The sequence below is a fragment of the Brassica napus genome, chromosome C7 (assembly GCF_020379485.1).
Source record: "Brassica napus cultivar Da-Ae chromosome C7, Da-Ae, whole genome shotgun sequence".
Taxonomy (NCBI): domain Eukaryota; kingdom Viridiplantae; phylum Streptophyta; class Magnoliopsida; order Brassicales; family Brassicaceae; genus Brassica; species Brassica napus.
Genome location: NC_063450.1, coordinates 21,021,342 through 21,044,967, shown reverse-complemented (window position 1 = coordinate 21,044,967; position 23,626 = coordinate 21,021,342). Strand labels below are relative to the sequence as shown.

General features: G+C 33.6%; 1 protein-coding gene across 1 annotated transcript; it reads right to left on the bottom strand.

The window, feature by feature from the left end:
* Positions 1-8,130: 8,130 nt before the first annotated feature.
* LOC106374817 lies at positions 8,131-9,046 on the bottom strand. Its single transcript, XM_013814756.3, has one exon. The coding sequence runs from the start codon at positions 8,856-8,858 to the stop codon at positions 8,448-8,450; it is 411 nt and encodes a 136-aa protein (XP_013670210.1). The 5' UTR covers positions 8,859-9,046; the 3' UTR covers positions 8,131-8,447.
* Between the last annotated feature and the right edge of the window lie 14,580 nt (positions 9,047-23,626).

Here is a 23,626-nt window from a genome sequence, read left to right as displayed (position 1 = left end):
GGTGGCGGCAATCTTCAAGGCTCGATTCATATGAATTCTTGGATATAGGTCAAAAAGAAGTGAACAGGACTTGGTGGCAACCACCATTGAGGCTTGGTTCATGGAAGCCTGTCCAATCTTTGTCAATGATCTTGCAATATAAGCAGACTTTAACTAAAGAGAGAAATTAGAAGAGAGAAAATATATGAACTAACTTTTACCTGCAGATCCGGATACTTGTTTGAAAACATTTGCATCCTGTGATCGATACTCCCAAGGTAAAGCATGCACTTTTATTTATGTTAAGAAATGAGGTTGGTTAAGGGGAATGTCAGATAAGATTTGCTAAGTTGTTGGCTAGATGAATTTGGTTGCTAAGCTAGGATATTGCATAATGTGCTTTTGTGATTATGACCTTTTAGATGTGGAATGAGATATTGTAGAGGTGATGACTTCTATGTTTTAAATATGTGAGTCCCTGCTGTTTTCAAACCTCTTTCAGAGAGATTGTCCGTTTGTTTTGCCTGAGGACAAGCAAAATGATAAGTCTCGGGGAGTTGATATACCATGGATTTCACCCATTTTTAGTCATGGTATATAAGTGATTTTAAGATATATTTATCATGTTTTAGAGTATTTTCAAAGCAATTACAGGTTCAGTTACTTGATAGAAGGAAATGATGCTTTTGGGACACTTTGGAGTACTTTTACGCGTAGAGAATCGATCGAAGCTTGAAGAGCAATATCGATCGACCGGAGCTAATTAAAATCGATCGACAGCCGTTCGGCGTCATCGATCAATATTGGATCACTCGAGGATTAATCACGAAATTAGAAGACTTCATTCCCCTAAAGTTTATTAATTGCAACCTAAGCCCTTAGCCGTCTGTGAGGCTATATGTACTAGGGTTTTGTATCATTTTAAAGGTAGACTGGCCTAAAGACCTAGTTTGGAGAAGAAGCATTTTGGCTACCATTAGAAGAGCTTAGGATTGGAGAGATAGATCTGAGACTGCATAACAGAGAAGATCTTGAACTCCTTTATTTCTATTACTCTTACTTCCTGTATTCAATATTTCATTTGAATTTCATTCAAACCATCATGACTTTGTCTCTCATGAATATGTCTGAGTAAACCCAATTGTTAGATTTAGGTTTCTCATAAAGGTTGAAAGTATGTGCTGCTAATAAGACTGTTAAAAATGTGTTTGATTGTTCTTTCATGCTTGTTGTGCTTAATGCTAAAATTTGGATTGCTCACCCTCATTTTAGATCTTAGGATTAATTGTGATAACCAACTGTTACCCTCAATACCTGAAATAGCCAGCGTGATCTAACTGACTAGATAACAACGAGAGTTGGTCTAGAAGGTTAGACAACAGCTTCAAACCCACTCGCAAAGCTTGCTATAAGAACCGTCGATCGACGCGACTATCGTTGTGTCGATCGATTGTTTGAAAGGTGTATCGAACGATGTGCATCAAGTCACATCGATCGACTCTTTCTCGAGATCAAAAGAAGACAGTTGAGATCCGAGATCTAGTAATGAAAACCTATATGGTTTTACCATTGTTTGAGTTCAAAAACCGTCAAACCCTTTAGTCTAAACTAAGTTGCATGCTTTTCATACCTAAGAATTTGCCTAAGTCTAGCTGTTTTCCCATCCTTAAAACAACTTCAACTTAAACTGCCGAACAATTGCCTTGTTCGACTCATCATTCACTGTTTTTAAACAAATAAACCTCTTAGTCTATCTTTATTTCTAATCCTTTAGATCTGTTGAGTAATCCTAGAGTCCTTGTGGACTTGATCCCTAAGTACTGCAACTGAACCTCTTATTTGAGAGAGTAATTCACTCCTTAGGGTAATTTGGGTGGTATCAACTGCACTCGAAGCTTTCCAATACTCAAACTGACGCAGAGCCCTCCTATAGTTCTTTGAGTGCTTAGTAAGCCACAGAGATTTCTCCTCTTCAATACTGACTTCAGTAACCTCCCGACTGACCTCATCACCATTCTTAACACCTGCTCCTGACTCTTCACTAATCTCCCCTTCCTCCAATTGAGTTTCACCCTCACCCACTAACTTTCCAACTGCATCAGACACACCACCAATACTCAACCCTTTACCTCCGAAGACTTACTTTCCTTCGCCGCCAAATCCAAAGACTCCTCAGTCTGCAAAGATGAAACTTCTACAGGAATAACTTCAGGAGGAGAGCTAAGAGCCCTCGCTTTGGCTCTGGCTCTAGAACGTGACCTTCTACGCGACCGCGACCGAGCCCTGTTCTTCTTAATATCAGTAGTCTTGCTCGGAACAACTTGAACTATTAACTGACTCTGAGGTGCTAAAGACACTTCCTCACCAGACTTCACTACACTGGTCACTTTCTCTACTTTCTGCGAGTGACTTCTTTTCTTAGGAGGTTTGTGGCAACGATTCATCAGGTGACCAAATTTTCCGTAATTGATACACTTCGGAGGGAGACTGGGATACTCTACGTTAATCCTAACCGAATTTCCTTGAGTATCCCTAACTTCAACCACCTCTGGAGGAGTTTTCGAAATATCAATTTCCTCTTTGACTTTGGTATCACCAAAATGAAACGGGTCCAGACGAGACTTTTCAGTGTGGAGCGGATCGCTGATACCGCTGGCAACAACACTGATCCCATCCAGAGAGTACAACTGAGGAGGCACGTTCTTAAGCACTGCCCACGTTGGTGCAAAGAGGAGCTCCTGAGCCGCTAAGTTTCCATCAGCAGTCTAAGGATACACCGAGAAAGCACATCGATCGGCCTGCCAATAACCCACCTGAAGCACCCATTCTCTAGTCTGAACTGAGGGAATGAATATCAAGACACATGTTTCGGACACCGTACGAACAATAATGCCCCCGAACTTCCCCCAAACTGGGTTCAGATCTGCGAGAATCTTCGCTGCCGAGGGTCGACGACCATGGAAATGAGCTACGACATGATCCTTCCAGAACTCTCGCAGCTGGAATCGTCATTGGAACCGAAGGAGATTGAAGCTTCATCTCTAACTCGCGATTGATAAGACAACTTTCACGATTAGAGACTCTGTCGTCACTGGCCCCGCCTGGGTCAATAGGAGAGCTTGAGGAGGGGGAGGAAGTAACTGTAATCGCCATGGGAGAAGAAAGATGCGGAATAGCTTCTCGTTAGTCGGCGTGAGGCCAAGCTAATGGCAGAGAAAACACCGGAAACCTAAATCGCCTTTTTCGCCTTTTTTGGAGAGAGAGAAAACCTCAAGCCTAATATCAATATATGAGATGATTAAAAAGCTGCTTTAGTTAGTTTGTTTATCCCGCAAAAGGTTACTGCTAAACTTACCTTATTTGAAAAGAAATAACTGTGAAACAGCTCACCGTTACGTTACGTCTTTAAGCGTCATTGTCAAACGTATAAGGGATTTAGTTATTGTAACTCTCAAATTGTAAAGTTTATAATTCGATTAGTTATGTTTAAGCACTAGTTTCAAGTTGTTTGGTTTTATCTGAAAGTGGGTTTATGAAAAACGAAGTACTGCAATGAATGAATCGATCGACGACATCTAATGCTAATAAATACACTATTTTAATCAAGGCAAGCAAAGCATCTTCACGCTTGTGAAAACAGTAAGACCCCGTCCCTTAAAACTACTATCTTGATAGTAGTTCATGACGATTGTACATATACCACACCATTAAAACCAAAGAAATTAGAGTGTATATTGTATGCATAATGCATATAGATGTGAGAATATGAGCTCATACATGAGAGGTTTAACTGGGACATAACTAATATATAAAGAGAGAATCAATTTAGTTATTTTTAATTGGTTTTAAGTTGAAAGTCCATGATAAGCCATAATTTAACGTGATACTAGAAAAGAATTTCCAGATCTTTTATGTTATTAGAGCGAAAAGAACTTTGATATGAACATATCATATGACAGGAACATTGAGCTCTCTTACTGATATCCATAGAATCTCAACATGCTTGGTTTGATTACATAATGGAAAAAGTGTGGTTGCTGATCGTGAAGGTAGTGTTGTTTTGACTTTTGAAAAAGAGTTGATTTTGAAATGAGTACTTTTGTTGAAGATTTGAGATGTAATCTTATCTCCAAGTCACAGTATATTGATGAACGGGGCTGCATTGTATTGCTCACGAAAACATGATGTCTTCTACATGATTTAGTGTGCAGATGGTGATTGGAATAGGTGAAAGAAAAGAATGACTGTATTTTCTTCAAGGTATTAGATATATTCGAAGTGTTAGAAAAGAGGGCAAAAGTGGAATCACTTGAACTTTGGCAGAAGAGGATGGGTCACGTATGGTGTTGATAGTGGAATTATTGGTGTATCTGGTTGTGACATATGCTTCAAAGCGAAGCAATGTACAAGTGAGTTTCCGTTGAATACAAATAAAACTAAAGAGTACTTTGAGATGATACATTGCGATTTTTGGAGACCGTATCAGATGACTAATTTAAGTGGTTTTTCTTATTTTCTTACTATTTTGAATGATTATTCTAGAGCTGTTTCTAGGCCTGGGCACTTTATCCGAAGCCGCATCAGAACCAGATCCGAAAAACCTGAACCGAAATCCGAACCGAAATAGCAAAATACCCGAACGGGTATTGAGTTATGAGAGATTGGATATTCGAACCCGAACGGGTAATATCCGAATCCGAATGGATATCCGAAAATAACCGAACATATGTATACATAGTCTTATATTTATAGTTTACTTCTCTCATTTTATTCAAAATATTTATATTGATGCTACACATAGTTTAGTATCAAATAATATACATATAATTATGGATTGCTACTCAACTGAAAAACATGTCAAACTTCTTGGTTCGTCCATTAACAAAAATTGTATTCAAATTTTCAAATAATAACCAAATTAATGTCTTTTTAGATTTAAATCTTATCTCCAAACATATTAATCATTTGATCTATTAAAAATTTTAAAAATCAATTAAGTTAAATGTATATTTTAAAATACAAAAAATTAAATAATGAAAATTTTGATTTTGTTCTTTCAAAATCTAAATATCTTAACCCGAAGTATAGAAATACCCGAACGAGTTCTATATCCCTATACCAAAATACCCGAAAATCTGAAATACCCGATCCAAACCCGAATTGGTATCCGAACGCCCACCCCTAACTGTTTTGGTGTTTCTTCCTGTGGAGAAGAATCGAGTTAAAAGAACTATAGTGGAATTTTTTTTGCTTTAGTTCAGAGAGAATTTAATAAATAAGTGAAGATAGTACGGAGTGATAATGGTAGCAAGTTCCTGAGGATGAGAAAACTATTACACTATTTAGAATTCCTTCAAACTAAACATGGTATTAGAGTCCGAACACACTCTCTGCCTAACTGAAACGAAATCGATTCGGTCCAGCAAAAAAGACTCGATCGATCCTAAACCGACCTTGACCTAAATGGTCTGGCGTCTGACTAAATTGAATCCTAGACTGGGATATTGTCAAGATTAATGGTTATAAGAACCGTCATCTTGAGGAAGAATGTGAAAATATGAACTCCCAAATCTAAAGTTTAACTGAGACATAAATAATATATAAAAGGTTACGAACAATTCAGTTATCAAGTTTTAAATCGGAATTCCACGGTAAACTCTAATTTAATAATATATTAGGAGTTAAAAGAAACCTTCTTGGTCTTTTCTTCTTTGATTATTGACAGACGAGAGGAATTTTATGCAATTAGATTTAGAGTGTGACCTATTATTTCTTTGTTGGGTTTATAAAAAACTAGTACCAAACAGGCACGGGTGGTAGGGAAAAAAATTGACCGTCAGAAAAAGTTGCCTAATCTAAGACACGCGGATGTTAGATTTGAATTTTATAGTCTGTTAAAGTATAAAACATGTTTATATAAATCGCAACCTAAATGTGAAAAACAAGCTTGAAAGTTAAAATATAATAATGTTGTACATTAAAGAATGTAGTCAGTAAAAAGAAAAGTAATGGATAAGAACTTGGCTAGATGCATGTGCCGTCGGGTTATAATCATGTCAAGTACATCCACGAGACCCTCAAATTCCAAACGGATGGCTACTGATTTTTTTTTATTATGCCACATCATTAATCTCCATATGCTTTTAATAAATAATACCCTTTGAATAATTTATTGAAAAAAATACAAAAATAGCATTAAATCAAGTTTATGTTCCCAAACTAGCACTCAAGATCAAAAGTCACAAAAATAGCACTTAATGTTTTATCAAAAGTCACAAACTTAGGGTTTAGAGTTAAAGGGTGGGGTTTAGGATTTAGGGTTTAGGATTTAGGGTTTAGGGTTTAGGGTTTAGAGTTTAGGGTTTAGGGTTTAGATTTTAGGGTTTAGGGTTTAGATTTTAGGGTTTAGGGTTTAGAGTTTAGGGTTTAGGGTTTAGATTTTATGGTTTAGGGTTTATGGTTTAGGGTTTAGGGTTTAGAGTTTAGGGTTTAGGGTTTAGAGTTGAGAAATGAGGTTTTGGGGATAAGATTTCAAATTTTGAAAAATAAAATAAAATTAAAATTTTCAAATGATTAATGCTATTTTGGTTATTTTAGTTTTTGAGTGCTATTTTTGTGATATAAACTTATAAATGTGCTATTTTGGAGTTTTGCCCTAATTTATTTCCATCACATTTTATATTTGGGCTAAGAAAAAGAATATTCGGTATTATTCTCTTTTACTTTTCGTACCTAATTTATTTCCATCACATTTTATATTTGGGCTAAGAAAAAGAATATTCGGTATTATTCTCTTTTACTTTTCGTACTGTCAAGTCTTTATTTTACTATCGGATCTCCGTACCGGTTTTATCTAAAAATGTAAGAGAATTAGTCTAATATAAGTAGAATAAGTATATAACTAGGTAACTTACTTGACCATGTCATCTATGGCTGGACAAATAAACTGAACCCGAAAATTCGAACCAAATCCGATCCAATAAAAATAAATCCGAACCGATCCGAATCCGGTATAAATACCGAATGGCTCTTATTTTTTGGTATTTTGGGTTATGGATATTATCCGAACCGAACTCGGACCTAAATGGATATCCGATAGAATCCGAAACATTTAAAATCACAAAAATAACTTTTACCAAATATGATCTTAATTCTTAATATGTATCCAAAATACTTTAAGATATTATTGAACTTCTAAAATAATTATCTATACATGAAGGTTGGTGGTGGAATGTGGCGGTTGAAGCCTGAAGTTTTTAGATTTTGGTTTTCTTTTCATTGAATAATGTTTCTCATGAACATTTCATGAGAACTTAGTTTTTGTTTTATGATTTCATTTATGTGGTTTTCTTTCTATCACTAACTATGTTTATCTTTCGCTTGATTTTGAATGATGACGTTTGATGTTTTTTTTTATTTTTGAATCAATTTTACTTATGTTTGACTGTTAAAATATGTAAAAATCATGTATTTTAAATTCGAAGAACCGATTTTATTTATGTTTTAGTTACAAAATAGGTACAAATTAGGTATTTTTAAACCGAAGAACCGATTGGGATCCAAACCCGAAAGTACAAAGGGTTATACCGGTTCTTTGAAGATTACTAACCCCGACCCGAACCCGATAGAACCCGAACCGGTTCCTAACCGAACTTTTATATAACCCAAATGGGGCTGATTTTGATAAACCCAAAAAACCAAAACCTGAATGGATAAAACCGAAATCCGATTGGGACCCCGAATGTCCATGCCTAATGTCATCTTATTTATGTTAAACTTCGATCATCTTATACTTAAAAAAAAAACTTTGGCCATCACATTTTGCTTACAAACACGTGTATTTAGTACTTTAGTTTGTCTTGTTATTTTCTTCCAAAACAAATGCTAAAACCTTTTAACGATATTGGAAACTGTTAAATAAAATACAAAAACGCATTAATGTTAGTTCAGAAAAAAAAACATTAATGCATTTACGTTTAGAAACAAAATAATGCACTTGGCTGTTATAATACGATAAAAATAATGCATTTGTTCGCGTTGATGTCACCGCCAAGAAATGTGAGCTCTCTCTCTCAATCAATTAGGACCGAACAGCCGGTTCTGTTCGTCTTTTGTACTAATCTTCATTGTAACAAATATAATACATACATATTTTGCAGAGATCAATACCTTTATACATTTATTTATTAGAAATCCAATCCAATTACATCAGCCTAAACGAATAGTTGATGAACACTGGGTTTCAAACTTTGCAACGAACAAGTTAAATCATAAGTAACCTGAAACTGATCCCAAAAAAATTCTGGAAATTGTTTTTTCTATTCTTTTTTCCTATTACAACAATCAAATTAAGAATTTAAATAAATAAACAAGGAAATAAATGTTCTTTTTGACATTTTCCTTTTGACTTTCAATAAAGTAGTTAAACCAACAAGACGCGAAAATTTGATCAAATCCGGTTAACGAATTTAAGTTTCCAAAAACCCGGTTAATCTGAGAACCGAATTACGAACCCGGCTCAGATCCCGTCCTTTGAGAGTCCTTACGTTACCTGTACAAACGGAAAACGCCATTTGACAACCTTCCATCCTCCGTCCAACTATCAGATGCGGCGGAACCATGATCCTTCCTCCGTCATCGGAATATTCCTCATCATCCGTATACCTTTGCACCACATTACCCGGTATATTCACCGGTAGCGAAGTCGAGAATGCCGCTGGTGAAGGTAACGGCGCCGTTTTGCTCCGTCTCGGTTTGTTTTTGGAGTTTTCTCGGAAACCAACGGGCCGGTTTTCTTTCTCGTTCATGTCGTCACGCCGGCGAGTCCGGAAGAAACTGTCGGAGAAAATGATATCAGATTCGTCGAATTCTTCTGACATTCCAAGAATGACAAGAACTTTTAGGTTGTGTAATAAGAAACTTCAGTTTTGTTTGGAAAGCTGGGATGAGATTAGATTAGAGAACAGTAATTAAGAAGAAGAAAAGAGAGAAGAAGGGTTTATATAGAAGAAAGAAGAAGAGAGGAGACGTAGTGATTACTCAAGTTTGATTGTGTCTTGATGTGATGATGTCATCATAATGGCATTGAGTGCATACTTGGTTTGTTAATCATGTGATCAAATATGTTTTATTTTTTTTGGAATAAAAAAAATAATCAAATATGTTTTATTGTATTCTCATTAGACAGACTATACGTTTCTCTCTCAGGATTTTCAATATTTTTGTCTAAACATTGTATAGGGTTTTAACAACTTAAAAAAAAAATATTTACGAGAAAAAATAAGTACAAACTTATTTTGTTAGGAATGGAAAGAGTACCTTTTTTATTTTCATGAGTGTAGTATTCATTGGTTCAAGACTTTTGAAAGATGTCTATTAATTAGTTTGGGATTTTACCAATATAATTAACTTCTATGAAAGATTTATTTTAGAAAACAGATTTAATTTGTGATATATTTTAGATAAAATAAGGACAGGTAGTACATAATAATTGCTGGAAATAATTTAGTTGATAAATTTTCATTTTCCGAAAAGGATATCCGCACATAAGACTGGATGCTTGCGGTCCCATCCATAGCCCAAACGTTCGAGTCAAAGTGAAATATTTCTCTCTTTTTTCAGTATTTCATTAAATTACTAGAACATATCATTTTCCTCAAAATTTCTTGTTGGATGAATCAAGATATCGACGACACACACGAACACAAAAAGGTTTACATAATGCTTTGTTAATACAAAAAATGAAAAACACTACTTTAATTTCAAATGAACTATGGTAGAGGCCAATAATAAATGATAAAAATAAAAATAAAATAAAAGGATATAATAGTATCAATATAAATGACATGGAATCATACTTTTGAAGTCTTTAACTGGAAAAGGATGCCAGGTGTCAGCGTGTCCAGACAAATCAGTCTCCATTTCTTGTGCTCTACGTATTGTTTCACATTATTGTATTTTGCTATTTCATTATATTTCATTATAATGCAATATATACCCAATATAAATAATAACTGTTTATTAATTTTTTTTTTAAATTTCTTATATATTAACCGAAAAACATTACAATATTGTTTTGTAGCCACGTGTCACTATGAGAATGAAATCTCTTTCTTATTAAAGGAGAAACATCGTTAGAAATAAACCTTGGCCTCATGTGTTTATTACATGAGTGCTATTTCTTAGGTGGCATCACCTAAGCCATTCTCAATAGCTTTTTAAAATAACCCTTTGTGAACTAGAATATTTACAACCAAATGCCATTGGACATATACATTATATAATATACTTTATTTACAATTCGATCGGTTTTGGTACCGCTGCATTACAATCCGCTTTGACATACAAACCGGGACTTTATGACAGGCGTAGAATCTGATGCAATTACGGTTGAAAAAGGCAACAAATATATCTCGACATCTATCCAATGAATTTTAAAAGGGTGAGAGTGGTTCTTCAACATTTTTTTAAACGGTGTGTTATCCTATTTTTTTGAACATTTTTTGAATCCAACATTTTATGAACATTTGTTTACTAATATCAAATCATATTATAATCATACTTTTTTGAAACCGAGTCAACTACTTATGAACATTTCTATGCAACATTTTCGAAATTTCAACTACTTCTTTCGATGATCATTTCTATGCAACATTTCAAATCGCTTAATTGGTCAAAGTTCAAAGGAAACACAATAATAATGTAAGCATATAAAAGGAAACAGAATTACAAATAATCGAAATATTATGTCTATAGATGCAGACATAATATTATGTGTTTTACAGTTTTGGCAGATTAATTGGGGACAAGGTAATCTATTGTATTTACTGTATATATAATAGGTTAATAGGAGATGATATTATATGTATATTTTCCTAATATTTTTCTGAATTTCCTAATAAGGCCGACTTAACAGGGTTACTAACATTGATGGGATTTCCAAAATTGTTTTCGACCCCATTAGTGTTCCAGAAATTGATGCTTTACGATTGAGGTAATACATGCATTTACAGATTTTGTTAAATAATATTTTTAAAATTTCTACATGATCTCTTTTCTATTGCTCATAATAGGATTGCAAACGAAGACTTCTGAAGGCTGCAGTTTGGCAGCAGTTATTTTGTCTGAATGTTTAATTTTCTTTTGTTTTTTTATACATTGTTCTTTTAATATTTTATTAGACTATTGAGGATTTTTCATTTAATATTATATTTATAATTTACCCGCATGCAAACAAATATACAATTTAATGCTCATGACCATCACATGTAAATTTATATTCACATACTAAAATTCCTAGGTATAAACCGTACTTTCTTACATATATTTTTTTCTTACTATGCCTATAATTTTAATTATGTCTACATATTAAAATTTATAATACATTAATAATTTCCTCGCTCCGCGCAGGACGCGGATTATCACCTAGTTCAGAATTATTAGAAAAATAGGTTGGTTCATACTACAAGAAAACATATTTTTTACTAGGGCAGTATTCGTTGTAAATTCGTCGTAAACGGTGTGTTACGACGAATTAACGTTGAAAGACGTTTCGTTGTTAAACGTCCGTCGTAACGGAGGTTTCGTCGTAAACGACTCGTTACGTTTACGACGAAATATATTCCTCGTAAAGCGCAGGGAAACGATTCGTCGTAAACGACACGTAAGCTTTCGTCGTAAAGCCCACATAATTAAAACGATGTAAAGCACACGTAAATACATTCGTTGTAAATCACTCGTAAACATTTCGATGTAAAACCCTCGTAAATGTTTCGATGTTAATCACTCGTAAACATTCGATGTAAACTCCATGTAATGTTTACGAGGAGTTTACATCGTTTCTTATTATATTATTATTAATTAGTATATAATAAATTTTAATTTATATTTAATATTCAGAATTTAAAATAATTTAAATTTTAAAACGAAATATGAAATTGGAAAACATATTTTAAAAAGTCATACAATAATATTTAAATTCATAATACAAACAGAAAAAATAAAAAAAACTACATATTCTCGAAGTAGTTGGGGGGTTGCTCGGCTGTTGACGGGTTGGATCGGACTCTTGGGGATCTCGTGGTGGCATTCCAAGAGCGGCTCGTCTCTCACTCAACATTCTCTGCATAAACGGGTTTCCCACGGCCATCACGTCTAGCAAATCCTCAAGAGAGTCTAAACGAACCTGCTGGCTATCCATTCGAGCCTTCATATGAGCAGTCTCTTCATCCCGTCTCGAAGTGTATGACGAAGTTGCCCTTGCAACTTCGTTAACAGAGCCTATACCGACTATCCGTCCCTTCTTTTTAGGAGCCACCTATAAAATCAAAACATATATTAATATAGTTAATTATGTTAAAATATTTAAAATAATGTAAACAAAAATTTTAAATTGTACCTCTTCGAAGATTTTGTCGACCTCTTCGGTGGACAATGTGACTGGTAATCCATCGGGAGACTCCTGGGTTAGTTGCGTCTCCCGTTATTCAATCCGACCAGCCACTGTTTGGAAGAGTTTCTCAGATGCATGATCCACAAAAACTCCGTCGGATGTGGCGTGAGTCATCTTGAATAGGTCAGACAGAGAAGGTAAGACTCCCGTCTTCTCGAACTACAAAAAAAAAATTAAATTAAATATTATAAATTATATTAATTGAATATTTTAAAATATGTATTTAAAACAAAACTTACAGCTTCTAGACGGACTCCTGCATGAGGTTTTTGTCCGGTTCTGTGAAGCATGGGCAAATGACCATCTTTATCCTTCGTCCTTCGAGAAGCCGAGCACGAATTGGCCTTTTTGATCGAAGAGGAGTGCTCCCAATAGGCGATGAGGCCATCCCACACATCCGTCGTGAGCTCAGTGGGCTTTCCCTCATACCCGTAGATCTCCCACTTGTCCTTCCAATCAGAGACTGTGTTGCAGAGGTGTATCTTTGGCTTTGCAACGAATTCCGCCTTCACCCTCTCGGTGATTCCCAAAGACCAAGAGGTTTGCTGTCTTGCTCCAGTTCGGTGATTCCCAAAGACAAAAGTGAAAATTTAATTAAATTTAAAAATCTTACCGCAAAACATTTAAACCACGTGATCTTAACGTGATTTGCTGTCTTGCTCCAGTTCGGGTATGCCCCGTCGTAGTAACCTTTAATCGTCGCCGAAACGCTCCGGCTAACACGGTTGTTAGCCCCAAACCTGAAAAAAAACAATTTAACCGTTAGAAAATAAAAATTAATTAAATTTTAATGTAATAAAAATTAATAACTTACCAATAAGTTCTTCGGGGTCTATCGGGGTCTAGAACATCCAAACCCTCCCGTCCAGGCTGGGCAAGCAAATCCTCCACCGTATATCTCGCGAAGGGAGCATATGAAGGCACACGCAAATCCGGATGAACTGCACCTTCTGGGACAGGCTCAGGTGCAGCCGCTGGAGGAGGAGGTGGAGGCATCTGCGGTGGAAGAGGAGGACTCGAAAAAACTCTCTGAGAAGTCTGAAAGTCTGGAACTGCATCGGAAGACGATGGACCGGAAGAAGAGGTACCGGAACCATCGCCAAACAACTGGGCATAAGTAGGTGCTGATGGTTTCCTTCTAGGAGCCATCTAAAAAAAATTTAAATAAATTTAATCAATTTTGACGACATAATTAAAAAATTATTCCGTTACCTAACTAATCACCTAAACTATAGTATTCCGTCATCTAACTAATCACCTAAACTAATTACCTAACTAATTAATAACCTAAACTAACTTAAAAAAAAAAGGAAAGAGAATGTACCTTAGAGGAGAGGAGAAGGCTGCCTCGTCTCGGCATCTCAATATATAGAAAAGGATTCGTCGTAAACGCGACGAAATATTACGACGAAGTTACCAGGCCCGTGTTTTCATTTACGACGAAGTTACCAGGCTCGCGACGACGAAATTACGTCGAAACGTCGGTTTACGACGAATTACCAGGCCCGCGTTTACGACGAAGTTACCAGGCCCGCGTTTTTCCATTTACGACGAAATTACGTGGAATCGATTTAACCATTTACGACGAAGTTACCATGCCCGTGTTATTTTTACAACGATTTTACAACGCTTAACCCTAAACACCGAGAATGAAATCCCTAAACCCCAAAGTCACATATCATCTAACATCATATCTCTTCTCTACTACTTTGTGCTCTTTCTCCAATGAATTTGGGAGGAATGAACAAGGCTGCCTCGTCTCGGCGTCTCAATATATAGAAAAGGATTCGTCGTAAACGCGACGAAATATTACGACGAAGTTACCAGGCCCGCGTTTTCATTTACGACAAAGTTACCAGGCCCGCGTTTGTCAATTTACGACGAAATTACGTCGAAACGTCGGTTTACGACGAATTTACCAGGCCCGCGTTTACGACGAAGTTACCAGACCCGCGTTTTTCCATTTACGACGAAATTACGTGGAATCGATTTAACCATTTACGACGAAGTTACCATGCCCGTGTTATTTTTACAACGATTTTACAACGCTTAACCCTAAACACCGAGAATGAAATCCCTAAACCCCAAAGTCACATATCATCTAACATCATATCTCTTCTCTACTACTTTGTGCTCTTTCTCCAACTTAAACTCTAAAACCCTAAAACTCCAAATAATTTTTTAAAAACTAAAGAAATACATATTATATAAAACAACATTTGTTACACATACATTAGGATGGTAAAAAAACAATATTTCTTTAAACATACGTTACAATAGAGAAATACAACATTTGTTACATATATTACATCACTCTAAATCGTTTTCGTTCTCATCAATATTACATCACTCTAAATCGTTTTCGTTCTCATCACTATCATTACAATCATCATCGTCGCTTCTCTCGAACTCGTCTTCACGTGCTTCATCTGTCGCATCTTCGGGAATATCTTCATATTGAAAGTTTTGCGGGTCGATCAAAAGGATTTCATCAGTTGGTTGTTCTGGTACCTCAACTTCATTGATAGCGTCTTCTTCTTGCAAGGGCGGTTCTTCTCCAGCGACAATGCGTCCACGAGGTGTAATTTTGATAGCAGCTAACCAGTTTATCCCGGAAGTTCGAAGCCGAGGATAAGGAAGGAAGCTAACTTGCTCGGCTTGTGAAGCTAAAATGAAAGGCTCAAATTTGTTGTATCTTCTCCCAAAATTGACATCCACAACACCAAATTTGTTATACCGAATCCCTCGGTTCACAACAGGATCGAACCATTCACATTTGAAGAGGACGCATTTTAGCTTCAATAACCCCGAAAATTCCACTTCAATAATCTCCTGCAAGATCCCGTAAAAGTCCGTTTCACCTTTCACACATATTCCGTAGTTACTCGTTGCCCGATGTCTCCCATACTCGTATGTGTGAAAGGTAAATCCTCGTGTGAAATACATAGGTGATGTGGTGACCTTTGCAACTGGACCTTGAACCAATTCATGAAACCATACGGGATAATAAGGATCGTCATAATCAACCTGCACAAAGCAGTTATTCTTAATTAATATTGAAGTATCAAAACACTTACTTAATTAATCAATGTATGAGATATAATACGTACCTGTGATTTTAACCACTTGACAAAGTGCTTATCTTAAAATCACAGGTACGTATTATATCTCATATTGATTAATTAACTTGAGATACAAACATGCTGCAAATTAAACAAATAATCAAGTCATACATAATTAACTTCAATTCATATAATTAACATTCACAAAAATATATACCTTTCAAAGTAACGGGTCACTGCATCCTCGCAGTTGAGCAAAATATAAGTGTGGACACTATGTTTATCCTCTTCACATGACCACCATACTTCTTTCGTTTTACCACCAAACCGTGCAATTTCGCAGAAAATGTCATGAACACCATCAATTGGATATGATGTCGGTACTCCACCATCATCATATCTTCTAGGAACTCTTTTCCTCGTACGAACAGTTGGAGCAAAGTAGTATGATGTGAAGTTAGATGTTTCGGCTGTCAAACTCCCCGCAACTATTGAACCTTCCACCTTTGCAAGATTTCTTGCTTTCCCCTTCAAATGTTTCATCTGTCGCTCATACGGATACATCCATCCGTTGTGAACAGGTCCACGAAGCAATGCTTCATACGGTAGGTGGACAACTAGATGCTCCATGACGTCAAAAAATGAAGGAGGAAATATCTTCTCCAGGTTGCACAATATGATCGGAATGTTATGATGAAGTTGTTCGATGACTTCTTCCTTGAACGTACGTGTGCTAAGATCTCTGAAAAAAGCGCTGATGGCTGTATATTGCAAAAGTAATCAAATTAATAACATTTCATAACATATGTATATATATTATAAAATTATAATTACCTGCAAGTGCTTCATGGACATTTGCTGGAAGGAGCTCGGCAAAAGCAAATGGAAGTAGTCGTTGCATAAACACATGACAATCATGACTCTTCATTCCGGAGAACTTTTGACCTCGTTCAACACATCTTGACAGATTTGAAACATAACCATCAGGAAACTTAACTTCTGATGCAACCCAGTCAAACAAGGTTGTTTTGGCTTCTGATGACAACCGGAAGATGGGAACATGAACGTTTCCATTGCTCTTGATATGTAACTCACTTCTTGAGCAAATATCAGGAAAGTCCATCCTTGACTTTTTGTTATCTTTTGTCTTCCCAGGGACGTTAAGTAATGTATTCATGATGTTCTCAAAAAAGTTCTTCCCAATATGCATGACATCCAGATTGTGGCGTAAGAGAAGATCCTTCCAATAGGGTAGCTCCCAAAATATACTCTTCTTATGCCAATTGTGAGACACACCATACCCATCAGACATATTTCCAGGAACATGCCAATTTCCTACAACTTTAACTGTTTCCTGAGCTCCGTAATAATCAATGTCTGCTTCGATCTGCTGGCCGGTGAGATATGGAGGAGGACCGTACAATTTTTTTGTGCCGAAACAATGTCTTATTTCTTCTGTACGGATGGGCAAGTGGAAGAAAGCGACGATGACAATCAAACCAACAACTCTTCCTACCATTCTTCAGTTGAAAAGCATCCGTCGATCCAAGACAATATGGACAAGATAATCTTCCATGTGTTGTCCAGCCAGACAACATCCCATAAGCAGGGAAATCACTTATCGTCCACAACAGAACTGCTCGCATCGTAAAATTGTTTTTCAAGGAACAATCGTACGTCCTCACCCCTTCTGACCACAATTGCTTTAGCTCTTCTATCAACGGTTGAAGAAAAACATCAAGAGACCGTTTTGGATGCTTCGGCCCAGGGATTAATATGGTCAAAAATAGAAATTCTTGTTCCATGCACATATCCGGCGGTAAATTGTACGGCGTAAGAATGACTGGCCACAAAGAATATTGTCTACCAGACATTCCAAATGGACTAAATCCATCGGTGCATAACCCAAGATAGACATTCCGAATATTTGTAGCAAAATCTGCGTGTACCTTGTTGAAATGTTTCCACGCTCTTGCGTCTGATGGATGTGCAACCTCACCATCTCTCTGGACATGTTCCGCATGCCACCTCATCGATGCAGCAGTCCTCTCAGATTGATATAATCTTTTCAATCTGTCTGTAATTGGTAGGTACCACATCCTTTGGTACGGTACCCTATTCCTCCCACGGCCTTGCGGTTTGAATCGTGGTTTTTTGCAGAATCGACACTCTTCTAACTTGTCATCTTCTTTCCAGTAGATCATGCAGTTGTCGATGCAAACATCAATCATCTCCGAAGGCAACCCAAGACTATAAACCAATTTCTGAATCTCATAATAAGATTCAGCAGACACGTTGTCTTCTGGCAAATACTCTTTAAACAACTCCGCCCATGCATCCATGCAATTCTCAGGTAAATTATGATCCGTTTTAATATTCATCATCCTAGCTGCTAGAGACAATTTAGAGAGACCTTCTCTACAACCAGTGTAGATTGGTTGATTTGCAGCATCTAGCATTTCATAAAACCTTTTTGCATCCAAATTAGGTTCTTCTACATTTCCAGTTCCATCAGCTATTGTTGTAGTTGTTTCTAAAAATGCATCACTAATCATATCTTGAACCCTATCATGATCTACCATCTGCTCCTGATCTTGATGATAATTATATTCATTATGCAAATGATTCGGTTCTTCACTATGATGACCATCCTCAAAATTATTATTACTACTACTAGCTTCATTTCCCCCATAACCCTCTCCATGTTGATACCAAATGTAGTACTGTGGTGTAAATCCTCTGTTTACTAAATGCTTCCATACAGTTTCACTACGTGCAAATTTTGAATTCTTGCATTTTCGACAGGGGCAGAACATCTTACCGCTTTCCTGTGTGATCGGTGTACAGCCCGCCTGGTGCATGAATGTCTCTAGCCCGCTCAGAAATGCGTTCGTCACCCTCCCGTCGGAATCTTTGTGCAAATACATCCAACTCCGTAACTCGTAAATACTACCGCCACCGGCCATTTTTTTCTTAATTTTTTTTTGAAATTTTTTTTTTCTTATTTTTTTTTCCGTTTGTGTGTTGTGAGGAAGAGAGTTGTGAGAAATGACATATATATAGAGAAATTTTCGAGTTGGGTAGTTGAAATATAACAACGATTTTACAAGGAATATTTTACATGGATTTTACATGGTTTTAACATAATATTTACAACGACTTTACGACGAAATTAGGTAAGTTAAAGCGCATTGAATACACGTTTTCACCTAAATATAACGGTAACATGTTTCGTTGTAATGTCGATGTAATGATTACGACGTATTTCTCATTCCACGTGCATTCGTCGTAAACTTACATGGATTTTACGACGAAAACTGTTCGTCGTAAATTTACATGGCGTTTACGACGAAAGTTGGATTCCTCGTAACTTCGTTGTAAACACCATGTAAATTTACGACGAAATATTTTCGTCGTAAATTTTCGTTGTTATTGGCACGTTTTCTTGTAGTTAATTTATATTATATTTTTAATTAAACTAGCTATCAAATTAATAAATAGTATACAAAAGAATATTCTCAAACTTTCCTTAAATAAAAACTACGGAATTACATAATACGAATAACGTATATATGACATTAATGATTATGAATAATAAATATTTGATTAAAAAAATTTGTATCTTAGTTTTTTTGTTAAATTTATGTTATTAAAATATATTAAACAATCGCATTAACCATATAATAAAAAATTAATTTTTTCTTATATGTTATATTTTGAATTTTTAAAATGACTAAAATTACTAAAATGTAAAAACGTTAAATGTTTCATACTAAAATTTTGTGATCAATGATTTTTTTTTTTGTAATAACAAGATACAAATGATCATAAATCGTATGAATATAAAATTTCATATAATAGAAATTCATATTATATATTAATATAGTTTAAAATTAAACTATATAACATATAAAATACATAAATATGTTAAATTTATAAAATTTGTATTGAAAAAGTATTGAAACCTTAATATTTTAATTTTGAAATTTTCATTGAAAAAATCGCACATTAGAAATTTTGTGTTTATCATATGAATATGAATTCTCAATAATAAATATTTATATTCAAATATACGATGTATATATCGTCCATATCATTGAAACTTAGTTATATACTATATTATATAAATAAAATAATTTTATTGATCTATTTACCAAAAAATATCGTAAATAAAAAGAAAGTATTATTTTGATTTATGTACTTACTCAAATTTAATTATATATTTATATATAATACCTAAATAAACACAAATAAATAATAATAGATAAAAAATATTTTTATATATGAGTTTCATTCCGCGCAATTGCGTAGGTAGTTGTTTATTAAATTACATAGCGAGAATTCATTGACCTCTTCTGTCCTTTTGAGCAGTGTCCAGTTTACGTTAATCAAAATATGAAATCACAAAGCTTTTTTTTTGGAAAATAAAATGACAAAGCTTAATCATCGTTTTGTATCCTTTTAGTACACAGTTTAGTTTATTGAAAAAAATATCGGTAACTTTATAATCCATCAGTAAATCCAACTAATTAAGAAGTTATATATTGTATGTATTCCAAAAAAAGTTGTAGTAGCGTTATTTTTATTTTTTGGTTAAAAGTGAATGTTTTTATCATTTGATACTTTTTGTTCCTATTCTACGTGTGTCTTTAGTTATTCCACATTCAATTTTCTTTTATTGTAACAAAATTAAATTAATTTAACATTTGCACACAAAAAACAAAACAAATGAACTTAAAGCTTTTTCTCTTAGACACGTTTATTATAATGTTTAACCAAATGTTATTTAGCTCTGTCACTTCACACTACTGTTCTTCTTCTTTAGAAAACGTTACATGTTCATTTTGTGGAAATATCGAGTTCAAAAGTTTTTTTTATTTTACTAAACAAAGTATTTTTTTCAAAACCTTAAATAAGTTTATAGTTGTTCTCTAAATAAGAACTAAGACAAAATACAAATTTCTAGTATTATCAAAGAAATACCTTTTATGATCTATTAGACCTCCTGCTTGGCCCTCCTTCAAATTCTATTCCAAGCTCATCTTAATTTTTTTTGTCAAAAGCTTCCTCAGGGAGACTCGAGCATGCTCCTAGATCTTCTAACTTAAGAGCTCATATCATTGCTAAAAGTGTGACTAGAGGATATATGAAAATTACTATTGCATCAAGCTTCTCTTATTGGCTTAAAGATCTCTCTTTCAATGAATTATACCACTTGTGGTTTCATGTATAATTTCTGTTGGTCCTTTTCTCTTTGTATCTTTGAACCTTTGTGGTTGCTCACATTATAATATATATTCTTCAAATGAAAAAGGATTTATTAGAACCGGGGTCTTCAAATTGTTTTTTCAATAATTTAATAATTTGTGTTGTCTGCGTTATGTCTATATCCAATTTTGTTTGAACAATGTCTAACATATTCTATTTCACTAAATGAATAATAGCGTTATGTTCAATGTCGTTCCGAGATATTTAAAGTCCAATACAAAACTAAAAATTGAGATATTGAATAACATATAAAATTAAATTGTTATGAAAATTAAAATCAAACGCATATCAAAACTATATTCTATATAAATAAATTTGTTCTTTCTCTTCTCATGATGCCGCCTCATCAAGAGAAGTTGTCTAACTAAAAATTTAACATCTAAACATAAGTTTATACAAATTATTAATTAATCCATATTTATCATCCTCTTAATTTTCAAACCAAATTTATGCATAACAAACTTAATAACCCATGAATCATTAATCAATAGTTTATTTTCTATCCAAAAAAAAATTGACATCAATCTAAAATTTTTATTGAACAACACATAATCTAATCTAAAATATACACTTTTGAAATAAAAAAGGTTATAAGAATGAAAAGAGAAAAATACTTATGATATTCTCTCTTTTTTCACATTTTACTAACCCAAACCAATGAAAAAATGAATATGACAGATTTATTTGTTAACTTTTGGTTACGAAACTCAAGCTCAAAAAAGTAACAAAAAATTCTCGAAAGTAATAACCAAATACTAATATATAATTTATTTTTTAAAACAAAAATCAGCTTGGAGGAAAAATGTAACACATAGTACAATAAAACTTTAATGATAAGTTTGTTGAAAATTTAGTTAGTGATTAATAATTTAGTTAAAATAGATAATATGATCTAGTAATACATAAATTTGAAGAATAAATATAAAAGTTTCGTAAGAATAAAAATAAAAAAAAATCTATTTAAGAAAATTGCTTTTCAGATTTTTTTTTTTTTAATTCAGGCTAACAAAAAAAATAATATAAAGTGAAATTTCAAGTGAAAGTTTTTCTTCATTTGGTCAACAAACTTAAACTTCGTAAAACTGAAAATTTTTGATGAAAAAACCGATAACAAATAATTAATAAGAATCATGAATATATAATTTTTAAATAGTTAGTAAAACAAAAATACAATGTAAACCAAATAAAAAATTATAATTTTGAAAAATCATATTATAACCCAACAATACATAATATAGAAATACTAAAACTTAAAAAATATATAGGAAAATTTTATAAAAATAAAATATATGATAATCCATTTATTTTTTTCACGTTTCATCAAATCAAGATCAACAAAAAATAAAAATTAATGAATTTAGCGGATTTCCCTTTTAACTGAAATTAATAAGATATTGATACAAAACCGCATAATATATAAATTTACTTTCAAGTAAGATAAAAACATACTTAATTAAGATAAATTTTCTGGTTGAAGCACAAACTTCTCCTAGTAATAAATAACTTGAAAATAAATTCCAAAATTTTTAGATTCAACTTTTCTTCAATCTTTTTGCTCTACTAACTTTTTGTGAAGGTGTATTTCTACAAACAGACCTAATCCAAAAATTATTTACTGTTTAGTTGGTTTATTATTATCATCTTTCTATTCATTTTATTAAAATAATATAAAAGGAATGTTTGAGATTTATTATGTGATTGAGATAGACCCTACTATCTATTTAATTTATTTTAAGACATTAACAACAATAAAAATAAAAAAAACTTCAAAATTTATAAAATATAAGCCCTAAAATATCAGTCAAAATTGTAGGTCTTATATTCTATAATAACAATATAGAATAGGGCATACAATTGTATTGTAAACAATAATTTTTTTTGTGAAATTTAATCATATTTTACGGTAAATATTTTTTAAATAACTAAATAAATAAGATTATTTGCATTCTCAGACGGTTATTGCTATATGGTTTGAAATTAACCAAAATTTGAAACAAAATAGTTATAATAACACTTACTAAAAACATCTTCCACTCATTTCTACTTTTCGTTTTATATCATTTTTTGAAAGAGAAAAACTTTATTATAAAAGTAGTTTGTCTACAATATATGTCTCTACAATATTTTTTATACTTCTAAGAGTAATTATAAAGAATTTTTTACCTTTAAATACAGAACCATAAAATAAAAATTTCTATATTTTCTCTTAAAATTAGAAGAACTCTATTATAAAACCATAGAATGAAATAAAATTCATATCACTAATAAAATTATTCTATTTTAGAAGAAAATGTAAAAGTGAGTTGAGAATGATCGAAAATGTTTATAAGCGTCACTGCAAAGGTTATAAAGATTTAATTAGTATTATTCATTTTTTTATCGGCTACACATTTTCTTAGACCAAGTTGTGGTCAAACGAGTCGTTCCTCTGTAGATCATTTCTATGTTCTATCTAACCATGTCTGAACTTTATGGATTTAATTGATTATAAATCTAAAATTTCGGAGTTTATATCTAAGCAATCTACTTAAGTTTTTTGGTTCTATCTTAAAAACCATTGTGAAAGATAAGCTTAAAAGTTCAAATATAATAATCTTGTACATGAAACAATGTAGTCAGTAAAAAAGAATTTGGGTGCAAATATCTGTTGTGAATAAGTCAGAAAAAAGTGTGTGGATAAAGAACATGGCTGGATGCATGTGCCGTCGGCTTATAGTCATGTTCATCTATATATATATCCACGAGACCCTCGTATTGCAAAAGGATGTCTACTGAAAATTTTGATAATGCCAAGAACTTAATTATTAATCTCCCTATGCCTTTTTCAGTAAGAAAATTAAACATCGATTTTTGTATACAGTAAAAC

What these genes read in the sequence shown, in the direction of transcription:
- LOC106374817 (XM_013814756.3), bottom strand. Translation starts at nt 8,858, where the DNA reads ATGTCAGAAGAATTCGACGAATCTGATATCATTTTCTCCGACAGTTTC.